The sequence below is a fragment of the Megalopta genalis genome, chromosome 12, assembly GCF_051020955.1.
Source record: "Megalopta genalis isolate 19385.01 chromosome 12, iyMegGena1_principal, whole genome shotgun sequence".
NCBI lineage: Eukaryota > Metazoa > Arthropoda > Insecta > Hymenoptera > Halictidae > Megalopta > Megalopta genalis.
In genome coordinates this window covers 13,185,410-13,203,193 of record NC_135024.1, presented here as the reverse complement: position 1 = coordinate 13,203,193, position 17,784 = coordinate 13,185,410, and the positions used below count along the sequence as shown (strand labels likewise).

At 43.1% G+C, this 17,784-nt stretch overlaps 1 protein-coding gene across 14 annotated transcripts in view; it reads right to left on the bottom strand.

Moving 5' to 3' along the window:
• sei (potassium voltage-gated channel seizure) overlaps window positions 1-17,784 on the bottom strand; it is a 324,051-nt gene that overhangs the window by 39,670 nt on the left and 266,597 nt on the right. For 12 of the 14 annotated variants that reach the window (XM_033474900.2, XM_076525504.1, XM_076525513.1 and 9 more), the window contains 3 exons: window positions 9,609-9,852; window positions 8,814-8,995; window positions 5,731-5,751 (listed from right to left, as the gene is read on the bottom strand). In XM_033474900.2, the coding sequence (XP_033330791.1) occupies window positions 5,731-5,751; window positions 8,814-8,995; window positions 9,609-9,852 (447 nt within the window). The remainder of the gene's footprint in view (window positions 1-5,730; window positions 5,752-8,813; window positions 8,996-9,608; window positions 9,853-17,784) is intronic. The other 2 variants (XM_076525506.1, XM_076525514.1) reach the window with 1 other exon arrangement.

Sequence of the window (17,784 nt, the reverse complement as noted above, 5' to 3'; positions counted from 1 at the left end):
GTTCGATCGATCGGGTCGTCACCGGTCATTTTTTCAGCTCAGCCAGAAGCCGCCGCGCGATAAAATAGTCCCAGCACGAGATTCGCCGGAATGCCGTGGTCTCTCTTTGCCGCCGCGATTCCTCGTCGACGCGTCTATTGTTAGTCAATTTAAACGATCATAAGAACGTCGGTGGCGAACGACAGTCGCGATCGAGTTCGATCCTCCGTGTCCGTGTGCGACTCCAGTCGCGGTTACCTTGGCTTCGACTCGGCCTCGTGTCGCCGTACAAACTCTGTCCCGCGAGACAAACAGAGTCCCAGGCGGAGAGTACTTACTGAGATCCGCTCAAGCCGCATCGCGAATCACCGCGACTTATCGCGTTTCTCTATGCACACCGGCGAACGGAAGGTACGCGCTCGGGTTCGCGCGAACAAACGAGTCGATGGATCCGCATCCGAGTCCGTGTCTCGTCTCGTCTCGTCCCGTCTGTCGACAGTCGAACTCGCTCGGCCAACGCTTTGCGTTCCGTTCTCAACGATCCGGTATCTTTTATCGAGAAAAGCCACGACGCCCGCTTTACACGGTGACAGAGAGAACGCACGGAGTCGCTTTCTTCTCTGAAAAAGAGTACCGTTCACTCGACGTATCGCGAAGCGAAGAAGAGGTTCCCGGCGTGGCTTGCATCGAGGAGGCGTGAAGCATCGGACGAAAAGCTCTCGAGACTCGAACGAGAGAAGCGGAAAGCTCCGATGTAGAGGACCGCGAAGCGTCGAGAACATCGTTTCGGTAGAATGAACACGTTCCTCCGGTCACGGACAGACGGAGGCGGGTTGTTCGTTGCTCATGCTTTCTTCGGGCATCTCCTTACCTGTCGGTGGACCCGGGGTTCGATTCGAAGCCCGAGCACCCGAAAGTACCTACGCCGCGCGCCGGTATATCGTCTACCATGCAAAGGAGCCGTCTACGCTCCGATCAAACTGAACCATTCGTCTAATCGGTTGCTAACGATGGTCGAGGAGTCGATGCTTGGCGCACGGGTTGCTCGGCGAGGCTCGAGGGACGACCGATCCGGACGTGGAACCGTCGATTCGTCGGCCATCCAGCCAGAAATTATGACAGGATCCGGCGTCCCGATGGAACGATTTTCTTGCTTGCGTCGTTGTTCCGCGATGCAGAACATCTCTCCTCTTCTTCAGAGGAGATACGATCCGCGTTTCTTCCGACTGTTTCTGGTCGGCGCGGATCGATCACGCCGTAGACGTTAATGTTTCCGCAGCGACGCCACTCAGGAAAGGCACTAGTTCTGGCAATCGTGTTCCATTTCGCATGGCTCTCGAATGGTCGCGGCGCATCGAAGATTCCTCGGCGGTCAGGACGAGCAGAAATTCGGCCTTTTCGTCGTGTCGTCCGGCCTCGGGCTGGCTCGGGCTCTGCCAGGAATACCCGAGGACGTTTGATAGCCGTGACAGATAGCGCGCGTGGAATGTTATGGCGGTGTACACGCGAGGGAAAGGATCCTGGAAGCTTTTCGGAACGGCGGGCAGGTCGTCTCATTGTCTGTCGTGATCCTATCTCTCGAGCGGTGAAACCGACTTCGAATGTCACGGATGTTCCGCGATACCGCCGACAATCCGAGAGCTCCGTTTGTTCCGTAGTATGCTAATCGAATCCACTATCTCCAGACGTCGGAACGGTCTTGAACGGCCCTCGGGCCGATCGGCGCGCAAGATATTCGGACGGTCAACGAGATGTCCGAGCAGCTCGGACGTTCGATCGCTATGGACTTATAGTGTGTATCTCGCGATCGAATAATGTATCCGAGGTGCTGCGAAACCGAATCTAAGAGATCTCGCTCGTCGTTTGGTCTAGATCTCTAGGGATCTCCGAGGCACGACGACCATTCGAAGCTGTGCAAAACGCTACCAGTCGGCCCAGCAACCCGTGCCCGCACACAACAAACACATTACACGTGGGTGGAAAGAAGACGAAGCGTTCAAGCGACAGAAAATAACACGCATGGTCACTCAATAGTGTACAACAAACTGTTCAGATATACATATGTCTAGTTTGTAGAGTTTACATGTATATGGTGAGAGATACATGACGTACGCAACAAGGATGAGAGAGAGACAGAGAGACAGAGAAAGAGAGAGAGAGAGAGACAGAGGCAGATAGGCAGAGAAACAGAGAGAGAGAGAGAGAGAGAGATAGATACGTTGACAGAGATATAGACAGAGAGTATATCGTATCGGCCCGTACATAGTTTCTGGAAGCGAAAATATTACGAAACGCATGGCAACACGTGTTAGAGCAACAGAGCGAGCCGATTGCAGCTCGGATGAACATGAACGCACGCAACAAAAAAAACTGATTACTGATTCAGGCTGGGCTTGTAAAGTTTCATACAGCTTGCAATAGAAGCGTAACAATGAACAGGTACCAAAAAGGAAGCTCTCGACAACGTAAAAAACAGGACCAACAGACTCGTTTTAATAGAATTCAGAGAGCGAGAGGGAGAAAGAGAGAGAGAAAGAGATTGAGAGAAAGAGAAAAAAAAGAAAGAGAAAGAGAAACAGAAACAGAGTAGAAAGGAAGGCAGAGAGAAAGAAAACAAGAATCAGAGTGACAGTGAGAAAGAGAAAGAAGGAGGGAAAGATAGAGAGAGAGAGAGAGAGAGAGAAAGAGAGAGAAAACGTCAAAAGCTTACATACGATATCCTCACAAAATCCCGTTGATTATTCTTTCACTTTTCGTGGACGCTTTCGTTGTGTTCACTGTGTGATCCTCTGCGTCTCTCGCGTGTCGTTTGCTCTCTATTTTGTGTATCCGTGTTCTTCGTATAAATATATAATATTCATATATGTGTGCGTATGTGGTGTGCGCGCGTTCGTGTATACGCGCGCGTGGTTCACGCCGAGTTTGTCTGGCATTTAAAGTGTCTTCGATTTCTCGGCTGCGACGAGGGACAAAGCGCGGAGTCGCTCAACCGTTCGGCGATCCTCCGATTGATTAGTTAAATCTTTTATTTGATTAGCAGAGCCTCATTGTTCTCGGTTTCTCCTCGTTAGTCGGGCTGTCTGCGGTGATTCGACTGCAAGAGAACATCGTCACGACCGGCAATCGCGACTGTGTGAACCGCACCGAACCGATCGATCTCATCGACGGCCGTGCAACAAGTATCGTTTCAGAAGGTTACGAAGCGTGTGTGTGTACATGTGTGTGTATATATGTGTGTGTGTCGTAGCTGTGTACTCGGTGCCGGTGGATCTGTCGTTGGCCACACTGTCCGAGAAATTGTCGTTCCTCGTTCCGTTCGCGCTTTCGACACAGGCCTAAAGACACTCGTCGAGAACTTTCGGAAGAACAAGCGTATTAGACAGTGCGCCGACCGACACGCTGCTAATCCTGCAACCCCAAAAGCGAACGGACACTGGAGATCGCTTCTCATCCTCTTTACATCTCTAGATCGATCGTTGATTCGTCCCTTTCTCCTTTTTCTATACTTCTTAGTTTCGTTAATCGTGGAAATCATCGTCAACTCCAATATATTCGTGCCTTAACAATTCATTCTGGTGGACGAATACGGTTGGCGGAGAACAGAGTGACGGGTTACGTGGTTACGTGGTCCGAGCATCAATATTTGGTACAAAACAAATCGTCGATCGCTATCTACTAAAAACCAATCTAACTATTCGGCGCCGTTCTTAGCAAGTATTGATACCCAACGAACGTCTACGTCGCTACTTAAAAAACGGGAAACCAAACATGAAAGAAGAAGAGATAACAAACAGAATGGCAGATCAAGAGAAACGGATGAAACGGGGAACGTGTGAAGGATCAAAAACAGACAAGAAAAAAAAGAAAAGAAAAGAATGATCGTGGGAGTCGTTCGCTCGTATATACGTATAAACAGGTGGATCAAGATCTCACGGGAATAATCGTCTAAGAACTATGTCAACTATCTAATCGGGACGTATGTGTATACGCACATATGGTACAGTATATTCTTATCAAATATATATCACGAGGCGTTTCTATTTCCTTCGCTCTATTCATACTCGTGTGTCGTCGACGGCTGTGTATATATTTAGGTGTGCGTGTGTCTGGGTACATGTGTATGTGCGGATGTGTACTGTTTTTTCACAGAACGAACGTTTTGTACACGCGTGGGAGAAAAATACAAGGCTCGGGAAAGAGAACGAACACAACAAAAGAAAGAAATAGAACAAGTAGAGAGAGAGAGAGAGAGAGAATTAGGTTACTCTTTAACGCTACGGTTTCATACTTTGATGCAAGTCCTACCGAGAGTGATCGTAAAACAGCGACGAGAAAATATTTACAGTATCGTTCTCGCAAATACTTTACTGTGGACATGCAGACTTCCTTCGAGGATTTCGCCGTCGTGAAATTTAAGCGAGGAAGTCGATCGCAGTTTCCGAAAGCGTTGCGGAAACAGGTGCGGCCGCGGTTTATCGTTCAAATAAATGTCGACGCTATCGCCGTTGTACAAAGTGCAGACGCGGTTCTCGATCACGGAATAGACACGACCGATCTACCGTCGAAGAGACGAACGAGAAGCCACGTGGCATGTCGGAGCAACGTTTGTTCGTCCGAACGCTCGGTTTCCAGAATAAATCGGCGGCGCGTGGATCTCGCATAATCGCATGGGGCTCGCGTCCGATCATTGCTCGACCTTTCTACTTGTCGTGACCGCGAGTGCATGCGTTTTCAGGGAGCGCGAAACCTCGGACGATCGAACGTTCGCTCGTTCTCGTTCGGCGAGTTATCGTGAACTTCGATACGGCAGGCTTGCCCGAACGGAAAATAAATGAAACGAATTTAGGTCGCGTACGAACTGTCGATCGACTTCGCTCGAGCATCCTTGACAAATCGTGGGGTTGCAGTTGGTTGGATTAACTTCCTCTTGTGGCTGTGTATCGGCGTGTGTTTTAGTGTGCGGAGGTGTGAGACGTCGGTGGACCAGTGTGGTAAAATCGTGGGAGTCGACGTGGAGCATCGAAAACGGGATCGAGTCTTCGTTATGGGGAAGAGAACGGTGCACAGTAGTCTAGAATGCGATTCTGGCTTAGCAAAAATGATTTCTCGTTCGGCGAGCGGCGAGCGGCGGAGATTTGTTCACGGATTCGCGTCGGTTCTCTGCCGAGCCAGTCTGCATTTTACACCAGCGTGCGATGTGCAGAAAAAAGTTCAGAGAAATCGCAAAGTGTGACGTGTTCTCAAGCAATTAAAATTGTACATGATAAGAGAACAGATAGAAAGAAACGATAGACTTTATGTATGTTTTCGTGAGACAGACAAAAAAAGAGACAGACAGAGAGAAAGAGAGAGAAAGAGAGAAAGAGATAGAGAAAAAGAGAGATAGCGAGAAAGAGACAGAGTGAGATAGAGAAAGAAATAGACAGAGAAAGTCGCAATAAAGGAAGTAAGAAAGAAACGTACAGAAGAGAAGAGTTCATGGCTGCGTTCGGTGACCTTTTAATTAATTGTTAATATTACGGTGTGGTTGTGAAAGAGAAATAGAAAGAGAGAGAGAGAGACAGTGTGTGTGAGGGTGTTTGTTTATAATATGTACGTGTGCATATGTGTGTGTATGGTAGACAAAACGTGTGAAATCGAAATCTGCGTTTCGTTAAAAGAAAAGAAAGAAGGAACGGAAAAAACCAGAACAAAAATAGAATATATCAGCCTGTGAGTATAATTTCTCTGTGTGTATGTGTGTCAACTAACCTCGTCCTTGTCCAAGCCGAGCTACGAAAACGTTAAACTGAGGTTAAAATTCGTTCGTTCATGATTTCGTGATTCAGAATTTTTTTTATTGTTGTTCATACAGAGAGAAAGAGAAAGAAGTTGGGGTTGGTCGGGTTAAAGAGAGATATAGATAGATAGATACATAGATAGATAGATAGACAGATAGATAGACAGATAGATAGATAGAGACAGAAAGATAGAGAGAGAGAGAGAGAGAGAGAGAGAGAGAGAGAGAGAGAGAAAGAAATGGAAAATAAAGACAGGATATTGCTTTAATTCTTTTTCGGCATAATCGACAGAGATTCGTCGGGGGAACAGAAGATTTATCCCGATCATGGTATAATTGTTGGTTGAAAAAGAAGAGGGGACGGGGGCAGGGGGATAAAAAAATATTCTCTTTCCTCTCGTCGAATTTTAGCTACGGGGTGATTCGATTGGTTTCCGCCGGGGGACGTGGAGGCTCCCGCAGCCGGTCTCTCGCAGAATATAATTAATTTACGCGCGTTGATCGTGGAAGCAAGCTTTTCCTGCACGCGCAATTAAAATTACGCCGCCCTATTTCTGTTCCCCCTTTTCAGGGGGATGGCGGGGGGTAGCAACTGGGGGGAGAAACGGGTCGCGCTCGCGCTCGCGCACAGTTAGCTCGAAGGTGTACACGGCGGTTCTCGTTGGTTCAACTCTGCGTCTCAAATTTTCCTCCCTCTTCCCGCGCGCGCGCGCGCGTCGCAATATATTCCGTTCCTTTGATTTTCTTTCTTTAATTTTCATTTCTCTTCTCTATTCGTTCGCTCGTTCCTCCTCGACGCCGATCGAAGAAGAGTACAAAACAAAAGGTAAAAAAAAAAGAAGAAGAAACCTCGCAGCCCTGGCGTTCCCTTTCACGGCGAACAAAGAAAACCGAGACGGTAACTAACCCCTTCGCGACTCCATTTTTCTCAACATGTTGCGACTCGACTTATCTCCGACTTCGAGGATGTAGCTCCACTTATTGGGTCGTCCGCGAAGTTGTTCCGTTCTTCCGCGAGATAATCAAAGACGACTTTTCAATGTTTACGGCACGAAAAGAAATTTTTTTGAAATTTATTTTGGTAGCTTCGACATCTTACGCTCGCAGAAGTCCCGTTTCTTATCGGCAAAATACCGAATCGAGTGCTCTTTCAACACCCTTACGAAACGAAATTTTTTGAGAAACCAAACAACTTTCCCGAGCGGTCCAATAAACAATTTAGCTTCGTTCGAAACATTTCTCGCGGGTTCTGGTCAGTTTCACGAAAATTCGTCGACAGATTCCGCGGGACGCGTGCGGTTTATTCAGGCCCGAAAGGGTCAGTTCGAAACGGACAGCGATCGAACGGAAAGCAAGAGGAAAATAATGTACAGAAGAGAGTCTTGGCAAGGATTCGACAGTTATGTTCGGAACAGTTTTGACAACCAGAGAGCAGAAATCGTCACAGCGATAGAGATTTACTTACGCGTTCACGGACCAGTTAGGTGTGTATGCATACGTGCCGTACAGGTAGAACACGTTTCTATACCGAAGGTGTTTTCCGTCACCTCTCTTTTTCTTCCAAGAGAAACAGAGAGGCTGATCTACCGTGCACCTTGTTCGCGCGGACCGAGTCTAATGGCATTATCGCTCGAACATAGGCACGAATTTGTTAACTCTGATTTTACTTCGAGCAATATGTCCGACTAATGACGTACGTGTACCACTCGTGAAACTTGTGTGGAATCGTTCCAGACAACGAGAATCCGTTAAAGTTCCTTCTCGTCTGTCGGTTACACATATATCGTCTGCACATTAATATATATATATATGTATATAGGTATATTATATGTACATATGTATGTATATAGGTATATTATATATACATATATATGTATATAGGTATATTATATGTACATACAGGGCGTTAAAAAAACCATTCAATGTTAATATTGTATATAGGACTCATTGTACTGAGTAAAAAAGCTTTGGTAAACGTAGGTCGAAAGGTCAACCGTTTCTGAGATACAAACATTATTGTGTTTGCTAGTATCATAATTGACTTACTTATGGGGATATTTAAAAAGCCTAATGTATTCTTCGCCGATAAACGACTTAGAAGAGTTACGTAACCGAATCAGCCATGCTTGTTAAACAATTCAACAGAAATGTGGAATTTTCGAAAGAGTTCGCGACTCTGTGACAAGAAGATGCAAAGCGTGTGCCGAATGGACACGTGGAAAATCTTCTGTAAACATCAAAAATTCAGGTAAGTCAATCATGATATTAGTAAACAAAAATGTTTATATCTCAGAAACGGTTGACCTTTCGACCTACGTTTACTAAAGCTTCTTAACTCGGTACAATGTATCCTATATACCATGCAAATATTGAATGATTTTTTTAACATCCTGTATATATAAATATATATATACGTATATATAGAAAGAGAGAGAGAAAGAGAGAGAGAGAGAAAGAGAGAGAGAGAAAGAGAAAGAGAGAGAGAGAGAGAGAGGAGAGAGAGAGAATTTTTTATATAAGTATACATATATATACATATAAATATATACTTATATATATGTATATATATATATGTACGTCGAGCCGACTAACTTCCGACAAAGAAAAATAGAACTCATTCAACACCGAGAAACGTTGAAAAAAGGGAAAACGAACTAAGCACCAATCCGGTAAGACACACCTATGGGCACTTAACTGTGGGTTCGGCATGTCATCCTAATCATGTTTACGAGCTAACATCGACATTCTAGAAACCTCGGCCGACACCCTGATCGCTCCCGTCAAGCCGTGTCCCGCCCTAAATAACGTAATCGCGCGCACGCCGAAATTTTATTTTCCGAATTTTCTCCCGAGCCCGCGTCGTATTTTGTGCACGCGAGACGAATCGGCGCGGGTGGGAATCGATGATCCCCGGTTTCGGCGGCCGGGGCGCGTTCCACCTTGAACTTTAAGAATTCAGGCGGCTCGAGAAAAATGACTGTGCACAAGGCGATCAGAGAGTTCGGGCCAGCAAGGAAGATTTCACCGAGAACGTGGAGCGTGCTGTGTAACTTACCTCGTCAGTATCGGAGCCAACGAGGAAAAGGTCGAAGGGTATGGCAGCGACCAGGTCGATGAAGAACCAACCCTTCAGGTAATGGACGGCTATCTTTGCGGGATGGGACACCACTTCCTCGTTGCTATTCACGAAAGTCGTGCGAAAATTTATGATAATGTCCACAATGAACGTGACGTCGACTGAAAAACGAGAAACAAACGAAAATAACAAAAACCGTTCGACGAGAGAGCACCGAGAGTCTCGAGCGAATCGAACAACGATACTCTGGGAAACACGCTCGTTTCTCCTGGATCCTGTTCGCCAAAAATATTTTGGTCGTGAAACACGATCCTCGTGAACGAGGCGAACCGATCCTCGTACTTTCGTGCAAAAAAATTGCGAATCACGGGAACACGGAGTATCGAATTTGATCGAAAAACACATTTCCGAGCGTAAACACGTCTCTAAAGGCAAGCGTGTGCAACATCGCGATTATCTTCGAGAATGTTAGCTCGATAAATAACATTGTTACTCTACGTTTTGTATTCCACCTACGCGCGCAGTGGAACGAGTCGGTCTACGGTCGGACAACCGGATATCGAAATACCGGACAGCTCGTCCAGTGCGAAACGTATTCGATCAAACGGAGCGTTTACGGCTGCAACAGTTCTCTCTCAATTTGTATGCAGAATCGTCGACGAAAATGTGAGCGTAAAAAATGAACGTATCGTTTTCTCCCATGTAGGGACCGAGACGAGTCTCGATCGAATATTTTCTGGCGCCGGTGTGAAAGACGAAAGTTCCGAAACTCACCTATGAGGTCTATGATGACGATGGGATCGTCGCTGTACTTCTTGTCCTTCTTGCTGTTGTAATCCGGATCCGACAGGACGAAAGCGGCGACGTACGGGGTGAACAAGGCTGTGTACAAGACGAGCAGCAATATCACCCAGTCCCAGACCGCCTTGAAAGGTGAGTAGTGCAGTATGGTCCACTTGCCGATTCTAGGAGACTGTAATTTGTACTCTGGGAGGATGTCGTTTCCAAGGGACAGCACCTGAAACACAACGATAAACAACGCTTTGGGAGAAAATTGTTGCGCACTCTGCTGTCTCGATTGAGAGAGAGAGAGAGAAAGAGGGGAACCTTGTCAGCTTAAAAAGATACATTTACTTTTCCCTCTAGCCTCGTTTTCCCTTCGATCGAAGGGAGAAAACGGTTCGATCCTGTCGCAGGAAGAAACAGAATCTCGTTGCAGTTGCAATCCCGACGCGTAGTCGTTTTTTCCCCGAACTCCGGACAGAGACTAGCGCGCAGAATAATACCACGTTTCCCCATTTCCGCAGCCTATCGACAGTCGCTTCTATCGGCGGAATTGTTTCCCTCGGTTCGAGTATTCGCAGTCGGAGCGCCGTCAAAAAGGGCCGGCGTCTATCTCGGTTCGTCCGGCCGAACGCAAATCCTGTGCATTCGCCGGTAAACACGCGAATGAAAAAGCAACAGGAACGCTGTTGCGCGTTCCACATTTTCGATTACCATCACCCCTCCTCTGCCCGCCGTCTCTCGTAAACACGGCGAAAGAACGGCGCCCATTGTTGCGCGCCGAGGAAGCAAGAAAAACACGCTCGCCTTCGGTTAGAATGCTTACCGTCGCGATCGAAGCAAACGGAACGAGGCGACTTTCTTTGGCGAAGAAAAAGAGAAAGTGCGAGAAGGTGGGAAGGAGGAGAAGGGTGGATGGGAAGGAGGGAGGGAGCGAGGGAGAAGCTAACCTGTCTGGCACAGTAGCGTTTCGACTTGCTGATCGGACTCTCTGCCATTTAAGCTGTTCGCGTGGGTTCGCGGAGCCGCGGCCGCCAAACGACGACCGTAAGTAAACAGAGCCGGTCGCGCAAATCGCACACGTGCACTCGCGGTGGATTGATTCAGTTGGCTCGAGGACCAAGAAGCATCGCCGCGTCGGCTTCGGCGGTGGCTCTCGTCGAAGAGAGAGAGAGAGAGAGAGTCGGCTGTTGCGCGCGGCGGGGGTGGCGAGAACAGGTGAACAGGAGGCGAGAGAACGGGGAGAGCACGCGGTCCGGGCGTATCGAGCGCGAGAGACCACCGTGTCGGAAAAGCGGCGGCAAAACGACTGTCGATCCCTCGAGCGAGAGGCGGCCGAGCAACCGAGAGCCTCGAGGAACCGGGGATATCGATCCGCTGGACGCCACACACGGCGTCGTCCTAAATACCGGGATATCGGTTGTTTACCACGCGGCACCCGACACTCGGCACTCGACCACCGAAGAAGAACCGGAAGAGTCCTGCTCGAGTGCTAGCCTCACACTGATGCAATGCGGACCGCGAAGGGTGGCGGCGTTCGATTGGCGAAGGGGAGAGCAAAAGTGCAACAAAGAGAGAGAGAGAGAGAGAGAGAGACGGAGAGAGTGAGAGGGAGAGTGAAAGGGGGAGAGACAAGAGGCACGCGTGTATGGGATAAGGCTGCCTCCATCTTTCTCTTCTATTCTAACCCCCTCCCGACCATCGTCACACCCTACGCCGACCATGTTACAAAGTACACTACCTCAGCAGGGTTAGCCTTATTACTTTAATAGTCGCTGGCTCCGCGACCTAACCTAGGCCAATAACGAGCTACCTGAATTCCGCGCACCTGTCTAATGACAACTAATCGGCCGAGGAACCCCGCCGCCTGCTCGCCCACCCCACATTTTCGCGTTTAAGACCCTCCGTTGCCTAACTCTATTTTTACCCCCTCGAGTTAAATGAGTTCGAACTAGTCGCCGGCGAGGATTTCAAGAAGAATTTATGCTTTTTAAAAGAAGAAGTTATGAGTTCCAAGATACAGGCGCTGTTTTGATGTTTATTTCGTGTCTTAATTGTTTCAGCCATAAATCTACTGAGCGGTAAAAACGAACTTGCATGCGTTACTTTATAACGACGTAAAGAATGTGTTTAGACTTTTTATCAGTTTTATCGTAATGTATGCTTATATTAAGATATTGATTCAATCATTTTCTGTAAGAGACTTTATAACTTCAATAGCCTGAAAATAGAAAATGTGGTCATTTTGACTAGCTCGGTAGATTCAGTGTTAATGACTATCAAAATGGTGAGTCAGTAATTTTTTAATTTACGATTATTCATATCGTAAAGATACATTTATGAGATATTTATTCAATTTACTTATGACAAATGTTATGATAACACATGTTAAAAATCAGAATAAATGTCTTATTGTCACTTTTATAAACTAATATGAAACATCTGTTTCTTGTGCTCCGTAAATCTAGTGTTAATCGAGAATAATCTCTCTAGTTGACGCTCAGATCGAACACAAGAATGGACAATTTTTTTAATTTTTGCTCAATGGGCAAATTGTCCATTTTTGTGCACAATCTGAGCGTCAATTAGGAAGAATTTACTGTATTCCTCTTACGTTTGATTTACTCAGTTCTGTCAGAAATGCATGAAATCCGTGGTCTAATAATGAGTGAACAGTGTTTTGTTTCGACGTAAAGGAGGGAAATGACACTTAACACTGCAAGTACCCATAATCAACCCTCAAAATTTCCACAATATTAAAGTCACTCAATTAACGAAACCGAAACTATAAAGCTAAAATTTATCATAGGTAAAATTCGTTAAACTCTTTCGTATTCTAAAAATTCTTGTCTCATTCAATCTGTCCAATAACAGTGAATTACCAAAAGTTGGTTACAAATTACCAGCCATTTGTTGTCAACGCGGCACTCAACGTGTCAACAGGTTGCACAGTAGAATTATAATTGATCATATCATAATTTGCTACGATCCTATCAGTTTTCAGATTCTAAACAGCTCGATTTTTTAACATTAAACGTACCAATGTGGTCGAAATGATCAGTTTTACGTATTTTTTTTTTTGAATTGCTAAAACTAAATATAAATATTTCTTTAGAAATCTTTCAACACTGAGTCTAGCGAATCGGTTAAAATGACCGGTTTTACATATTTCGTATTCAAATTGCTGAAAATATAGACTCTCTTTCGTAGAAAATATAGACTCTCTTTCGTAGAAAATGGTTGAATCATTTTCTTAATCTAAGCATACATAATTGTCCACAAAGATGGACAATTTGGGAAGAGGAGATACGATTATCCGAGCCTTGAAGCTCGCTTTTATGGTTGTTGACAATTCGCAACTATAAAAACGAACCGCAAGACTCGAATAATCGTATCTCCTCTTTCTAAATTATCTATTTTTATAGACAATCTGAACGTCAATTAAGGAGACATTACTGTACTTTGTAAGCAACACACGTTAATTACCTTTAGGAAGATTTAGTATTAAGCAATTCGAATGCAACACTGTTCATCGAAAACGTCAAGATTGATTCCTTTTTACATCGTATCTAAATAAACCCTCTGTTATCCGAACGTTCACGTTCTCGCGATTCGGTTGGATAACCGAGGTTCCGCTGTACGCCAATTAATCAGATTCACGTTGGTCCACGTTTTTCTTTAATATTGGGTTGGCAACTAAGTAATTGCCGATTTCAGTTATAGATGTCTCTCACTCCCATTTTTATGATATCCGTAAATGTTATATTATAAAATTATTATTGTTATTGTTATTATGTTATTTTTTATTATCCGCGAATGTTAGCAACTGGACAAATTGAATGCAGCGGTCAAGGAAAAGCGACCAGAATTGGTCAATCGTAAAGGTGTCATTTTCCACCAGGACAATGCTAGGCCGCACACGTCTTTGTCCACTCGGCAAAAATTGATGGATATTGGTTGGGAATTGATGTTACACCCACCATATAGCCCTGATCTCGCGCCATCGGATTTCCACTTATTTCGATCCCTGGACAACTCCCTTCGTGGTGAAACTTTTAATGATGATGACGCTGTAAAATCTCACTTAACTCAGTTTTTGGCCGAAAAGGATCAGACTTTCTACGAGCGTGGAATTTTCAAGTTGTCAGAGAGATGGCAAAAGATCATCGAACAAAATGGAAATTACATTACAGATTAAACTTCATTCCAAGTAAAAAGAAATTTTTTATTTCATTGAACAAATCGGCAATTACTTAGTTGCCAAGCCAATAACTCGTTAACACAGAGACCGAGAACATTTTCGCTAAGGCGAAAGTTGAATAAATCAGCTGTTTGAAGTGTTTACAACATTTTTGAAATACCTTGTATATTTTCTGCGGATTCCACGTTCGGCAAAGTTAGCCGATGTTTCCGTTCGGATTCAGAATCGGAAGTATTCGCGACTCGTCTGTTTCTCTCTTTCGCTGAATGGCGATGACGCCGCTCTCGATTTATTTTTCCTCGTTGCCGCCTCGCAGTTTATGGGCGGCCGTTTGTTTGGACACCGGCCGATTCGGTGCCAGAGGAACGATGTGTTTACCTGGCCGATGGTGGCTCGATCAGAAATTTGCACACTGCGCACCGTATATTACAAAAAGATCATTGCTAAAAGAGTTACAACTCCTTGGATCTAATTCACAGAGCTTCTATATTTCTCGGTAATATTGATACGCTTAGAATACTTTATTGTACTCCGACTAGACCGATCTTGGAGTGCGGTCGTTGAATGGCAAATGTTACGGCAATAGCATTAAATCTGTTCAACATAAATTTCTCCGCCTAATAGTCTGGTATTTCGCGTCAATAGCCAGGCTCTCTGCGATGATTATCATGATCCCATCCTTCGAGATTTGAGTAGTGTTCGGATATTGGCCAGTAGGAAGAAAATGTTCGATATTTTGTGTTTGCAAGGTTTTAAAGGGTCTAATTTCTTGCTCCTGGATGATTGAATTATTCCCATTAAATGTATTTATCAGGCGAATGCGTAATTTCTCCCTGTTAGGTGCTGAATCAAACCGTGCAAATTATGGGTTACCAATTTCAACATTTTGCACACGACTATTGACATTTCTGGCCAATCGGTTTCCTGTTTAAAACAACAGTTGCGAAGATCGCTCAGCTAATCGATTATTCGTTGCGAACAGAGCTGGGTAATATTGATAGAGAAAATATTCGAAATACTATTTTAAATAACAGTTTCTTCACAATTCAAAGAAAATAGAATTTCAAATATGATATAAAGTTCCATTAACCCCTTAACGCACAGTTTTTTTTTAAAAAAACCGGCCAAAAAATATCAATTTACCGCCCCTGATTCAACTTTTCTTTTGGTGGAGAGTTTTGATATACTGCGCTTCTGTTCCGTGGAAAAAGGCTATATTTTATTCTTGAATAAATAAGTGTTATAGCTTACAATCCCATGTAAATGATAAATATTAATAAAACGATTCTTTTTCTTTGCTTTCACATTGTTATTTTCAATTCTCGATTATATTCGAGTGTGAAAAATTATAGTAGCATAAAATACAACGCGGCTCGAATTATCTCGAGTGTGCACAGTTTGGTCTGTTTAGCGCGCTCGAATTAACTCGAGCGTACAAGTTAAGGGGTTAAACAAAATATTTTATTTCGATAATCCACAGCCGAAGCATCAAATAAATATTTTATTTTAATAATGTAAAACGTAAAAGTTTATTTTCTAAAACATCATATTTGCAAATGAAATTGATTGTTTTCTTTTTAAACACAGTTATTCGCATATAGAATGAAGAAGAAAAGTGCATTATTCGTTTTAGATTTCCAAAATAATTCTATTTTATTTGCGATGATAATAAATTAGATAAATAAAATATTCCGAAATATTTTAAATGCTTTCCAAATAAAATATTATTCGAAATATTATTTTAGAAAATTGTTACAACGAATAATATATTTTATATTTAAAAATACATTCGCTCGAAGAAATCAAATGTTTTATTTTCAAAAATACATGCATGATCTGAGATAAAATATCGATTTACTATTTGTCATTTAAAATACCATTTTACCGAGCTCTGGTTACGTTTAATTATATATTCTCTCAATAAACTTTTATTCATATTTCTTCTTCTCTCACACATTTTTTCTCTTCCTTTTGTAACAAAGGATTAATCCGGTAAATAAATATATTATTATTATATTATAATAATAATAATAATAATAGTTATTTTAATATTCTAGTGGCTTTTTCATCGTCCTTTTTATAACATTTCTGTTCCCCGCAACTTCGTTCTAAGTTGCGAATAGTTTCTACAGGTTTCTGGAGCGGATTAACCGCCCCGAACTCGGTTACACGATAGTCGCGTGTGTCCGGTAATCGACCACGCAGCGAATTACCAGGAAATTTCACCTACTTTTGCTCCTCCGATGTTCGACCGTGTCGACTGAACCTAGTTATAACTTGTTACACGAGGAATCAATTTAACCGGGCCGGCCGATCGATTCGCGAGAGACCCGCGAATTGTTAGCGTTTCCATAACGAAAAACAAACAATCGGTCCCCGAGAAATCCGACGTCAAACGCTCGTTTCCGCAGCGAGATTTCAGCTCCGGGAATTTTCGATTGTGTTCCTCTCTCCACATTATTAATACGAAAATGTGGGAACGAATGAATTAGATATCCACAGACATAAACTTCTACAGTAGTTCAAACAACTTTCAAAGTCCATAGCACCCGAAAGATAGGTCCCTCCCGTGGGTCGAGTCAGACTCGAACATTTCATACAAGATCTACTAAATGTGACAGTTATTCATTTCTTTTATATCGAAACAAAATTCGATTCTTCTGTTATGAAAGTCTAGGAATGGAAGTAAATGAAGATATACGGGAAATATGAATTGTCCTGTTCTTTTAGGAAATCAACCGTTTTGCATTATAACAACGCCTTAAACGCCAGACGAACATTTTGTACAAGATCTGCTAAATATGATTGCTATTAATTTCTTTTATATCGAAATAAAATTTGATTCTTCTGTTATGAAAGTCTAGGAACGAAAGCAAATGAAGATATACGAGAAATAAGAATTGTCTCGTTCCATTTAGGAAATTAACTGTTTTGCATTATAGTAGCGACTCAGATTCGGGTCGAATGTATCATATAAGATCTACTAAATGTGACAGTTATTCATTTCTTTTATATCGAAACAAAATTCGATTCTTCTGTTATGAAAGTCTAGGAATGAAAGTAAATGGAGATATGCGAGAAATAAAAATTGTCTCGTTCTTTTTGGGAAATCAACCGTTTTGCGTTATAACAAAGCCTTAGACTCAAGGCGAACATTTTATACAAGAACTGCTAAATATGATTGCTATTAATTTCTTTTAAATCCAAACAAAATTCGATTCTTCTGTTATGAAAGTCTAGGAACGAAAGCAAATGAAAATATTTACGAGAAATAAGAATTGTCTCGTTCCATTTAGGAAATTAACTGTTTTGCATTATAACAGCGACTCAGGCTCGGGTCGAATATTTCATACAAGATCTACTAAATATTACTGTTATTCACCTTTTTAAAAATCGAAACAAAATTCGATTTTTCTGTTATGAAAGTCGAAGAATGAAAGTAAATGGAGATATGCGAGAAATAAAAATTGTCTCGTTCTTTTTCGGAAATCAACCGTTTTGCATTATAACAATGCCTTAGACTCCAGGTGAACATTTTATACAAGATCTGCTAAATATGATTGCTATTACTTTCTTTTATATCGAAACAAAATTCGATTCTACTGTTATGAAAGTCTAGGAACGAAAGCAAATGAAAATATTTACGAGAAATAAGAATTGTCTCGTTCCATTTAGGAAATTAACTGTTTTGCATTATAACAGCGACTCAGGCTCGGGTCGAATATTTCATACAAGATCTACTAAATATTACTGTTATTCACTTTTTTTTAAAATCGAAACAAAATTCGATTTTTCTGTTATGAAAGTCTAGGAACGAAAGTAAATGGAAACATGCGAGAAATAAATATTGTCTCGTTCTTTTTGGGAAATCAACCGTTTTGCATTATAACAACGCCTTAAACGCCATACGAACATTTTGTACAAGATCTGCTAAATATGATTGCTATTAATTTCTTTTATGTCGAC